The 13224-nt window shown below is 32.9% G+C and overlaps 1 protein-coding gene and 1 pseudogene across 1 annotated transcript; both read left to right on the top strand.

Annotated features, from left to right (window-relative positions):
* Nucleotides 1–233: 233 nt before the first annotated feature.
* On the top strand, nt 234–998 carry LOC146996296 (heat shock cognate 71 kDa protein-like; the record flags this gene model as incomplete). The annotated part of the gene is made up of 1 exon (XM_085821407.1): nt 234–998. A coding segment is annotated over one exon (765 nt), but the record flags the coding sequence as incomplete, so codon positions are not given.
* Nucleotides 999–12118: 11120 nt separating this feature from the next.
* LOC118194281 (heat shock cognate 71 kDa protein-like) lies at nt 12119–12892 on the top strand (annotated as a pseudogene).
* The last annotated feature ends 332 nt before the right edge of the window (nt 12893–13224 follow it).

Raw genomic sequence — 13224 nt, 5'->3', positions numbered from 1 at the left:
TCCCTTTCGCATTTTTATTTTTCGAGTTTGTTCAATTATTAATTCTTATTTTAATTTCGATTATTTTTTATAATTGTGTTAAAACTCTTATATGAGGTTGCGATTATTAATATTGTTGAGGAATTGCCTTGGTTTGATTCCAAATTAATATTGCTTTTAGGTGTTTAAATTTATCTGTCTTCTATCTCTCTCTATATATATACAATGAAATGTAATTTCTCATACATACTGCGTGTGAAAGGGCTAAGAGAACCCTGTCCTCAAGTACTCAAGCCAGCATCGAAATTGATTCTCTCTTTGAAGGTGTAGATTTCTATTCAACCATAACAAGAGCCCGTTTTGAAGAACTGAATGCTGATTTGTTTAGAAGCACATTGGAACCTGTTGAAAAGGCTTTGCGAGATTCAAAATTAGATAAAGATCAAGTCCACGATATTGTCCTGGTAGGTGGATCTACTCGTATTCCTAAAATTCAGAAGCTACTGCAAGATTTCTTTAATGGTAAAGAACTTAATAAAAGTATTAATCCAGATGAAGCTGTCGCATATGGTGCTGCAGTCCAAGCTGCAATTTTGAATGGTGATAAATCTGAACAAGTGCAAGATCTGTTGCTGTTGGATGTAACCCCACTGTCTTTCGGAATTGAAACTGCTGGTGGTGTAATGACTGTGCTCATCAAACGTAATACAACCATTTCAACTCGTCAGACACAAACATTTACAACTTACTCTGATAATCAACCAGGTGTCTTGATCCAAGTATACGAGGGTGAACGTGCAATGACCAAGGACAATAATCTTCTTGGAAAGTTCGAATTAACTGGCATTCCTCCTGCACCTAGATGTGTCCCACAGATTGAAGTTACCTTCGATATTGATGCCAATGGCATATTGAATGTGTCTGCTGTAGATAAGAGTACTGGAAAAGAGAACAAGATCACTATTACGAATGATAAAGAAAGGATTTCGCCAAAATTTAGGAACAGGGATGCAATTTAGGTAGAGAATCGCCAACACGTTATTAAGCAATATTAATAGAATTTAATTTAATCAATTGATTTAAAAATATCATTACAGTTTATCCCCCCCCCATCTGAAAAGGCTTGCAGTCGCGGCCGTCGACCCAAGACAGTCCAGATATTGAGAGCAGAAAATTTAGTTATTAGGAAATTAAGTGAGTAGGAAAACTGATTGGATTTATCTCAAGGCAACAAAATGTTTACATAAAATATGACATAAAATATTTGAATATAATGAATACAGTATATAAAATATAATAAATGATTAATGAAATTATAATATAGTAACTAAGTGCAGAACAAATAAAGCACTAATAACATATTGCTGGTTAGCTACGCGGCAATAGGAAATAGTAATATAACTGAATTTGTAAGTTTATATCTTAGGGCATGCCATTCACAGTTTGTGTAATCATTAGAGTCCGTACAATCATTAGAGTTGTCATTCAGGCTCATCTTCAGTCTTTTACTGGTCTTTGGAGATCTCCGGATCATTTAATTAGCGCTAGAATTATGGATTAGCATTGGCACTGAAAACATTTGAGTTTTTATGTCACGATACTAGAGCTCTTATACTCTTGTTGAAAATACACATTTTGCTAGGTTTTTAACATATTTTGTCACTCTATTTTTCTCTTATTAATGATAACAAAACAAAATTTAACTTCCAACATCCATACCAGTTTTTTGTACACGATGCTGCAGAAACATAAAATGAAATTCAGAAATTTCAACAACTGAAATTTAACTTTTTCAACTGTTGCTACAATTTATAACACAAACATAGGAAAACATGAGCTCAAGAAAATGTGAGGGTATAGTACTCCACTTGTAGTATAGCCTCAATTGAGTGTTTCCCACACGGAAAGTGTATTGAACCTGAAACTCAAGTTTGAAGGAGCCCAGTAAAAGAAAAGGCCAGACAAACTTTTCAGACACTGAGAGATAAATCAACTATTAAGGGGGACAACAGAATGAAAACTAAAAGAAGGGTTATGGATAGTTTATTGATTTATAAATTTTGATTTATTCATGATGTAATTTAAAGTTTTCGGGTGGATGATAGAACCTTAATTTTGACGCATGTACAATCTCAGTTGGTTTCTTCGTGTGAAAATTTTCCCTGTCAATTTCATAATTAACTTCAGATAATTTTTTCATAATCCGATAAGTGCCTGTATAGGGTGAATTCAATTTTCTAGTATTTGGGTATTCAAATTCCTCGTAAATGACAAAATCTCCAGGTTGAAATTTAGATTCTACAAATCTGATGTCATATCTAGTTTTATTCTTTCGGTGGTATTCGATAGTTCTTTTCTTTGCTAAAGCCCTTGCTTCATTTAAGGAAGGGTATTTATTTTGATCAATTGGAGATTCAAAAGGGAGGTTACCAAATAGTAAGTATGCTGGGGTGAGCTTACTTACCGTATGAGGGGAGTTGTTATATTCGATAACAACTTGCTCTAGCACTTTAGTCCATGGTACTTTTTTAGAAGAAGAATTTACTTTACATTTTAGTCGACTTACTATTGATTGATTTACTCTTTCTACTTCACCATTTGTCTGGGGATGGTGAGATGAAGTTTAAAATTGTTTAACATTATGCTTTTTAAGAAATTTTTTTCAATCTAGAGGAAGTGAAGGCTGCATTCCTGTCACTCAGAATTTTTTCGGGGACTTGTATTTGAAATATTTCTTTTAGACAATTGGCATAGGTTTCTGAAGTTGCACTTTTCGAGGGAAAAGCCCAGACATATCTTGTTGCATGGTCAATAACTATATGTAAATATTTTTTTGTAGAATTATAATAATTAAATCCTCCCACAGTGTCAATAGAGAGTCATTCCAAAGGTTCGTCGGTTGGGGGTACGTCTTGCATAAGACCAAATTTTTTCTGTTTTTTCTTTTTATTAATTTGACAATGTTTAACAAAATTTCCGATATCTTCGCTAATATGAGGCCAATAATATTGAGGGGTGATTAAGTTAGGCATAATTTGAACTCCCGGGTGACCAAAAGTTTCATGGGTTTTATTCAACAATTTTAATCTTAAAGATTTAGGTACTACAATTTTATAAAAATTCTTTTCTTAATTACCGTCATATCATTTATCTCTTGGTAATTTTTTCCGCAGACATTATCAGTTTTTTGTTGTTGGATTATTTCATTTCTATCAAGTAAATGTACATAATGTTGGAGGTGCTGTGAAACAGGATGTCTAGAAAGCATGTCAGCTTCAATATTGGTAGAGCCCTTCTGATATTTTACTTCATAATTGAATATACGTAGTTTGAGTGACCAACGGAAGAGTCTACCTTTTAAATTTTTGACATTTTTGAGCCAAACGAGGGCCGCATGGTCCGTATGTATAACAAATTTTTGTTCATGCAGATAGTAATAGAATTTGTCTAGGTCATCTACTATGGCCAAATATTCTAACTCAGTAATCGTATAATTTTTCTCATAATTTCTTAAAGTTCGGGAATGATATGATACAGGGTGAAGGACATCATTTTCATCTGGTTGTTTCAAAACAGCTCCAACAGCAGTTTGAGAAGTGTCAACAAAAATATGACATGGCCTACTGGAATCATACAATTGTAAAACAGGTTTGGAAATCAGTATTCTTTTCATTTCGTCGAAAGCTTTTTGACATTAGTCATCCTATTCCCACTTGACATCTTTTTTCAAGAGTCTGTTTAATGGAGCTCTAATAGTTGCATAATTCGGAATGAATCTATGATACACATTCGCACTTCCCAAAACTCTTTGTAACTCTTTGGTGTTACTGGGGTTTTTTAAGTTTCTTAATAACTTCTATATTATGGTTATCGGGAATCATTCTACCATTTTTTATTTCATAGCCAAGAAATGTGATCTGATCTCTGGCGAACACACACTTGTTTCGATTCAATTTAATATGCTCCTCTTTAAACACCTCAAATAAAATTTTTAAATGTTCTAAGTGTTCTTTCTCAGAGGAAGGGTAAACGATTATATCATCAAAGTAACTGCAAGCGAAATTAATTTTATTTTTTGTTAATATTCGTCTAATTGTTCTGTTAAAAATTGCAGGTGCATTTTTTAAACCAATCGGGATATGCCAGAAACCAGATCCCAAATCAATTGTAGAAAATACTTTTGCTTTACTTAATATGTCTAACAAAGTGTCAATGCGTGGAAGAGGGTTTGCATCTGTTTTAGCCAGGGAATTCAATTTTCTATAATCTATAGACAATCTAGTTTTCTTACCTTCCTCACGTTTAAATACTAAAGTCACGGGGGACGAATATGGGCTACAACTTTCTTTAATTATACCTGCTTGTAATAATTGATCAATTTGGGTCTTAATTTCCTCTTCTTCCATAGGGGATGTTCTATAAGGTCTTAATGATACAGGCAAATCAGAATTTAAATTAATTCGTTGAGGTTCAATATTAATTTTTCCTACATCATACTTATTTTTAGAAAACACAGATGAATAATCATTTAACAATTATTCCAAGTTATACTCTTTGTTATCGACAGTATTAGAAACAGCATTGTTCACATAAATGTTAGACTGAGAAACTAATTCCTTTGGATTTGTAGTCCGATATTTACAGGTTGGAAAATTTCTTACATCATCATCATTATTAACACATGGATAAACATTTGTTGTACCACCTTGAAGTTGGAGGTGTAGAGAAATGGGTCGGCTGTCAAATTGGCAGTCAAGTACAATAGCTCTCTGTTTAATTTTTAAATTACTACAATCAAATAATTTGCATTCATAAAGTCCTAAAATTACATAATTCAAATTATTATCAAGAACAAACAAGGTAATTTGGTTAGTAATCCGTCCAATTTTCATTTGTATACAACATATTTTGTTAAAGATTAAGTTTCCTTTAGTTTGGGTTACTGAAAATGACCTAACTCTTTGTACTTTTAAACGTAATTGTCTAGCCGTTTTGGAAGAAATTATCGATATGGTGGCACGACTGTCTACAACACACTCTAGACGTTTATTATGGGAAAATATCCCGACACCTTTAATAGTCAACTACTGTGAGGGGTTTCTGGGGTTGGTTCTATTGCAAGGGGCGTAACATTAGGTGTATCAGATCTCTTCCCTCTGAAAGGACAAACCTGAAACCAGTGAAAAGCATTTGGGATTCCGTTCCGGGTGCAAAGTCTACAGGGACTGGGTGGCAATGGCAATCTATTTTGAGAATTATAATTATGATGGCTTGTAAATCCTGAATTACTTGGTCTCTGAAAACGTTGGAAATTGTTGGGTCTAGGAGAATCTTGTCTCACAGTAGCTGAAATTCTACTTCTATTAAATCGATTGTAATCTTGGGTACTGTTCCCAATCGGAGTAACAAATCTGGGAGGTGCACTTTTGATTTGTTGATTTTCGCTAATCTTAATAAGCTTATGGACATGAGTAAGCCAAGAGATAGGGTCAGAGGGTGCGTTGATCGTCATCAAGGATTTTAATTCTATAGGAAGGCCATCCGTCAGACCCTCCAAGATCATTTTATGAGTTAGATTTAATTTTTTACTAATATCTAATTTTTTGCGAAAATATTGCGTTATGTCCTCCTTATGATTGTACTTGTAATTGGCAAAATCACCAAACGTAGTTAAAATGGGGTCGAAAAAATTTTCTTTTAAAATTTGGACTAATTCCACGTACTTAGTAATTTTATGGCAGTTTTTGACATATACGCTAAGTGCATTACCTTTTAGATATCGAACTACATTATTAAGCTTCCACGTTTCATCTTTATCTAAATGAGTTTTGTTAAAGTACTCAAGCCATGAATTTATATCCATATCATTCTGCGCGTCAAAGGGAATTATACCTGTTTCAGGATCAGCGCTAGCTGCCCTTAATGAATCATGATGATCAGAGAGGTTTTCATTAGCCATTATTCTTTCAATAATACTTTCATAAATAAAACTAATAATACTTTCATAAATAAAACTAACTCAAAAATAATACTCTTTAAATTTTCCCAAAACAATATTAAAACCAAAATACATCCTTTAAATACCAAATTTAAAATACATTTATACCAAAATAATACTTTTTAAAATTTTCAAAATAAAGACACTATTATTAAATCAGTAATTGTAATTCAATAGTAATAATATCGTTTGCATCGCCAATCTTTTTACTAATTGCTTCTGTTTGACTTACTTTGACGAGAATACGAGTGATGAAATCGACACGAAAATACACATTTTTGTGCACTCTTAATTAGATTTTCGCAAAACACGATCAATCACCACACAAGCACAAAGCTCTCGAGAGCAACACAGAACGCCGTAGACGTAGGGAAAGATTTCCATCCTCAAAACTAGGTCAACGGTAAGAGCACATTTGATGAACGACGAACTTTCGATGGAAACACAGATCACGCATCACAGGGGGCAGAAGGGTGCTTCTCTGGACGTAAAATAATCTGCAGAATACCAGAATACAGGTAACAGAAGGATGATTCTCTTGAAGCAAGAACACCTAGAGAAAAATGTAGAAACATAGAAGTCGCACAGCGTCAAATTCATCTTAAGTGCGTAACATTTTATCCGTATAATCCTTGGGGTATCTTCTTTTTTAGATAATCCCTTTGAAGGCGGTATCCTACCGGCTTTCTGAAATGTAATTTCTCATACATTATTTGTTTTGTGCAGCCGGGGCAACAGGAATGAGACAAATTTTGGAATATAAAGTGGTAGGTTCATTTTAGCATCCATCTCACAAGCGTTCTCCTCGTACCTTGAGCAGAAGCCCTACTTATACATATGTGTGCGTCACGAGGCTCCTCCAATCAGCGATATTAATTGAAATCACGAGATGACGCTATCTTCTCATCAGGAGTGTTCTTAAGGACTTTATGTAATATGACAGATTTATGAGTTTGCCGATTTGGCGGGCGCCAACAGGTTAATATATTTTATACTAAAGAAAGGATTTCGCCAAAATTTAGGAACAGGGATGCAATTTAGGTAGAGAATCGCCAACACGTTATTAAGCAATATTAATAGAATTTAATTTAATCAATTGATTTAAAAATATCATTACAGATTAATAAGATGCATCATAAGACGCGCTTTTTTAGGTATGAAAAATGCAAGCTAAATTCCGTTAATCGGCTTTGCAGAATTGAAATTACAAAACTGTCACCTTCTAGTTTCCTGTACGAGTTAAATGAAGAACTATAGTTGCGAAAAATTTAGGGTAGCAGATTTTAAGAAAAGTATTCATTTCTACTGCTTTATATCGGAATGACTTTTTTGGCATAGTATCTGGACATAAAATATATGGCGCACTTTTTTATAAAAACGGATTATAAAATAGATTCAGCACAGAGATTTTTCGGTATTTTCAAGTATTTTCGTTTCGTGAGATAAGTATCTCGAATACCTCGAGAATGAGTAGCCGCAGAATGTTTTAGTATATGGGAGTGCTATAACATCTCGTTGTAGTCCTCGCTTTTTCCTTGCAATCGGTCACTTTAACATGTATAAATATATATATATATATATTCATGGCTTCTTACACCGGCTAGTTTAGCTCTGTATTTTTGTTCTTATATATTAATAAATTTTGCATTTTTGCCTTTTAACCCTTTAAAAGGTCAATTTATGTTGTTCTTATATTTCGGTTATGGATTTTACACCTTTCGTGTATGCGATAGCTGTCGAATTATGAGCAATGTAAAAGTGGTAGTAGGCGTAACGAGGCCAGACACTGTTATTAGAACTGTGGATTAAATCATTTGGTGCGCCAACTTCCATGTCTTTTTGCAAAGATAGACTAAACATTAACTTTCAAAACTGTACACCAAAAATTTTGGTCTGTCTACTTGTTGGTTGAGTTGCTTGTTTGGACGCAGAAACTCTAATTTTAATTGTAAAAATTGTTTTTAACTGCATTTAATGTTTTAGATTTTTATATATTTTACAGTTTTCAATGAAGGTGTTTTGAATCTCCATTGATTTTTGCTACGCCGCGAAGTGAGAACTGAATTAATTGAAATATAAATATATATCTAATTAAAATTCGAGGACACAGGGGCAAATCAATTGAAGCAGAAATGTCTATAAATTAATAGTCCTTACAGGGAAGTCGTGTGGTATCGAAATCAGATATTTTGTTGGGTGCGTGTGCCTAAATTACATATACGTTCATGTCAGGTAAGTAGTGACGGAAAACAATTATTATTATTTATATTAATAAGAATCAAAGGGTTTCAGTAGGAGGAAAAGCGATGTGAGACTTTTTATATCCAATATAATATTTTGAGATTTTAGAGGAGAGACAAAAGAAAAGTTTAATTAAACTTCCACTTCCCTTAACTCTGTGATTGTGACCCACTAAGTAGTATAAAGATAATAAAAATTTCCATTTTAAGTCTCATGAATTTTTTCAGGCATGTGTGTAAGTGTTAGAATAATATTCAGCTAACAGCTTTAAGCAGGCGCATAATTTAGCTCTATTCGTGCACCGAAGATGACATATAAGTCCCTTTCTCCCTTCCACTCTCTAGTCATAATCTGTTGGACGAGAAAGTGACCATCGCACGAGCGAATTTAAATCCATTCGCTGAATCCCTTAGTAATGTAGGCGTTCTGAACACTCCATGTTGACTCAAATTATTATATCATATTTTTGAGGAATGTAGAGAATTGAAACGTTATATTCTATTCACTCGGTTTACCATGTTCAGAATGTTTGTTATGACTGTCGTAGCCTGGTATGATGTCAGAATGTTGTGTCTTGTGATGGTTTTGTATGGAAGCATATTGTTGAGCTTATCATTTAAAGGCCTTCCTAGGCATGAATACCTTCCCACTAAGAATATAACGCTAATATAAGTTAATTTTATGCTAATCAGTTGATTTTATCTTAAATAGGTGCCTATTAAAGAATTAAAAACATTTTTATATATTTTATATTGTGTTTATATTTAAATTCATTTTCACCTAACCAAAGGTAGAAGAAACGCTTTGCATGAGAGTCTACGGTAAACATGATATTCTGCGCTTTGCACTCATAAAACCAGGAAAACATCAAGTTTTGAAAGTATTTTTTCAATTGAAATATATGTTTCCCATAATTTTCGTTTTAATAATAATAATCTAATCTTTGGTTATATATATATATATATGAGGATTACGTTTATGATTTGTATCACAAGAAACCCCCAAAAAATATTTATTTGAATATTTATGGGAGCGGTAGTTTAGCGTTCGTTCTTTTGTCCGCTTTTCCGCTTCCTCTTTTATCAAAAAAAAAAAAAAATAGCAAAGATCAGAGATATTAATTAAAATCTCTTAAAACGCTAATTTTCGCCTTAATCTTTCCGAATGGCAACAGTCCTGATACAATAAACAATGGCAATAGTGATACAATAGCATTATTGCTGATATAATGAGAGAGAATTATCGATTTGATGCGATTTCATAAAAAAACATACGATAAAAAAACCATATTCCAATTTTGAAATACTCGCTTCGAGGTACACTGGCTCTTGCCTAGATGCACCTATGTACCAAATTCGTAGGCCTGGGTCTATCAGCTTACAGCATGAACGAAAGACACACAAAGAAACTTCCTTTTTATTATGAATTATATATCAGAAGATCTTTCATTGCTACATATTCAAAGAATCCTTTTAAAAGATTTGTAACAATCAAGTTACCAATAATTGTTTTTCAGCTTCTGTTGAATTACAACAAAGTTAATGAATACTTTTTTAACAATGCTTATCAACCATAATCATTAGAGATATCAAATCTAGTGGTGCTAAAATCTTACGTGTGGATCTTATTTGCTTAAATATATTATTTTTATTGCTAAAATCGAATTGGGGCCATTTTTAAAATGGGCTTCTTTTTGTTGACAGTACTGTGTTACGTTTTTATACCAGCACCGTTTATCGACAGGCTATTGGGCATACTTATTTGTTTTGCGACTGCCTTCATCTTGTTTCCTCGAAGAGAAGAGAAAACTCGGAAAAGTAATGATGAAAACACCATTAACCGTAATGAACGCAACCTTAATGCCGGAAAGAAGGTACATAATGTAGATTTCCTTGATTCATATGCTGATATTAATGAATTTAATGACGATTCCTTTGAAGTGGTAATAGACAATGACACCGATTTCCTCCAAGTTTCTAACGTATCTTTTGATAATAACCATCTTAATTTGCATATTGATAGTGCCACTGACCACATCGACCTTTTTCAAAATGATTTCGATAATAATCCCACTGATGTGTACCTTTTCAGTGATGAAAATGAATTTAGTTACCTTCATCAAGAAACAGAAAAGAATTTTGATTTTCCAAAACCTTATAACTCAGGTAATCAAACAAGCATCAATACCGCTACAACCCCCTTTAACCAGGAAGAACTCAGTTTCAATACCTCTATTAAATCATTGGATGCTGAATGCTTTGTATCGCATAACGATCTTGGAGCACAAGGGGACATCGATTTCGGCAATCTCATCAACACAAGTAATGAAATAGAAATAAAAGGCAAAATGGATCATGTAGACAGAATAGAAGTGAAACCAATTCAAGAATTTCAAGAACGCCTTATTGATATCGTCGTTGATACTGTCGCTGTTATCTACGTTGATGACGAGAATACTCAGCCTCCTTCCTCACATCGTAGCCGGCGTTTCACATTTTCAAACCTAAGAAAAGCGTTACTCAAATATTTTTGCTCTAAGAAAATTAAAAATAAACATAACACTTTAAAGCAACCTATCAAGATCTGAGCTAAGTTGACATAATTTCAGTTTATATTCGTCATAAATTTGTTCGAAATGACATCAATCTGACCAAAATTGTTCATTGACACACCAAAGACTTACTAAATGACGATCTCGATGATTGACCAGTGGCTGGCTAAAAAATTGCACGCTGATTGACCAGTGAGTGACTAAGTGGGGACCTCCTTGACGGACCTGTGACTGATAAAAAATTGAGCTCATAAGCTGAATTATATTTATTTAATAAAAAAGTCGTTAAGTGGGGAGCCAAGGATGCGGCTTGAATGCGACTAAACTGTGCATTTTAGCCAAACTTAAAGCCCTTAATTAAAGATTAAGAACATTTTTATGTATATTTTTGCAATTAATGGATTTTTTTACTATTTTTATATCATATTCAATTTTAATGCTATTTATTTTTACTTATTTCTTTATTAATATTTACTTTTGTGTTTTTTGTATTTTCTTATTGTTACTTTTTACATTTTATATTTATTTCTTCTTAATATTTTAATTTTCCTTACCATTAATTTTTATATTATTTATTTTATTACTATTATTATTATATTTTTGAACTTGATTTACTTATTTTAAAATTTTTGATTATATTTTTCATTACAATTTTATTTATTATTATTATTTCAAAAAAAATTTGGAACGCGTTATAATGTTTAGACTTTTATTCAAAATTAAATGTAAAATTAACACTTTTGGCTCTCCAATAAAATTTGAATCATTCGTCTTTTCATCTCATTTGTATTATTTATTATTATTTATTTATGATTCATTATAATATTCAAAGCTTTATTCTTGAGGCACTGCATGAATCATAAAATATTGCCCTTTCAGGCAAAATTACGAGACTTCAGACCCCCTTAGGGCGGAGTCTATAAGTATAAGTATAAGGGCGTCGTCATTTCCTCGTAATCCATAAGTATATCCAAATCCCAGAGAATGATTTTAAATACTGAACTATTTACTTAATAAATTCTTGTAATATGACTTCGAATTTCATGTAACTGAGAAAACTTTCTTTGGGTAACCGAGCTCTTTAAAAGGAGATTAATTCTTACATGTTAACAATTTGTATATTTTCCCTTTCGCATTTTTATTTTTCGAGTTTGTTCAATTATTAATTCTTATTTTAATTTCGATTATTTTTTATAATTGTGTTAAAACTCTTATATGAGGTTGCGATTATTAATATTGTTGAGGAATTGCCTTGCTTTGATTCCAAATTAATATTGGTTTTAGGTGTTTAAATTTATCTGTCTTCTATATCTCTCTCTCTATATATATATGAAATGTAATTTCTCATACATACTGCCTGTGAAAGGGCTAAGAGAACCCTGTCCTCAAGTACTCAAGCCAGCATCGAAATTGATTCTCTCTTTGAAGGTGTAGATTTCTATTCAACCATAACAAGAGCCCGTTTTGAAGAACTGAATGCCGATTTGTTTAGAAGCACATTGGAACCTGTTGAAAAGGCTTTGCGAGATGAAAAAATTAGATAAAGATCAAGTCCACGATATTGTCCTGGTAGGTGGATCTACTCGTATTCCTAAAATTCAGAAGCTACCGCAAGATTTCTTTAATGGTAAAGAACTTAACAAAAGTATTAATCCAGATGAAGCTGTCGCATATGGTGCTGCAGTCCAAGCTGCAATTTTGAATGGTGATAAATTTGAACAAGTGCAAGATCTGTTGCTGTTGGATGTAACCCCACTGTCTCTAGGAATTGAAACTGCTGGTGGTGCAATGACTGTGCTCATCAAACGTAATACAACCATTCCAACTCGTCAGACACAAACATTTACAACTTACTCTGATAATCAACCAGGTGTCTTGATCCAAGTTTTCGAGGGTGAACGTGCAATGACCAAGGAAAATAATCTTCTTGGAAAGTTTGAATAACTGGCATTCCTCCTGCACCTAGAGGTGTCCCGCAGATTGAAGTTACCTTCGATATTGATGCCAATGGCATATTGAATGTGTCTGCTGTAGATAAGGGTACTGGAAAAGAGAACGAGATCACTATTACGAATGATAAAAAAAGGATTTCGCCAAAATTTAGGAACAGGGATGCAATTTAGTTAGAGAATCGCCAACACGTTATTAAGCAATATTAATAGAATTTAATTTAATCAATTGATTTAAAAATATCATTACAGTTTATCCCCCCCCATCTGAAAAGGCTTGCAGTCGCGGCCGTCGACCCAAGACAGTCCAGATATTGAGAGCAGAAAATTTAGTTATTAGGAAATTAAGTGAGTAGGAAAACTGATTGGATTTATCTCAAGGCAACAAAATGTTTACATAAAATATGACATAAAATATTTGAATATAATGAATACAGTATATAAAATATAATAAATGATTAATGAAATTATAATATAGTAACTAAGTGCAGAACAAATAAAGCACT

This window comes from Stegodyphus dumicola, chromosome 7, assembly GCF_044657685.1.
Source record: "Stegodyphus dumicola isolate Sdum_Otavi_A_Nest chromosome 7, ASM4465768v1".
NCBI lineage: Eukaryota > Metazoa > Arthropoda > Arachnida > Araneae > Eresidae > Stegodyphus > Stegodyphus dumicola.
The sequence above is the reverse complement of the archived record's forward strand: the minus strand, read 5'-3'. Positions and strand labels throughout refer to the sequence as shown.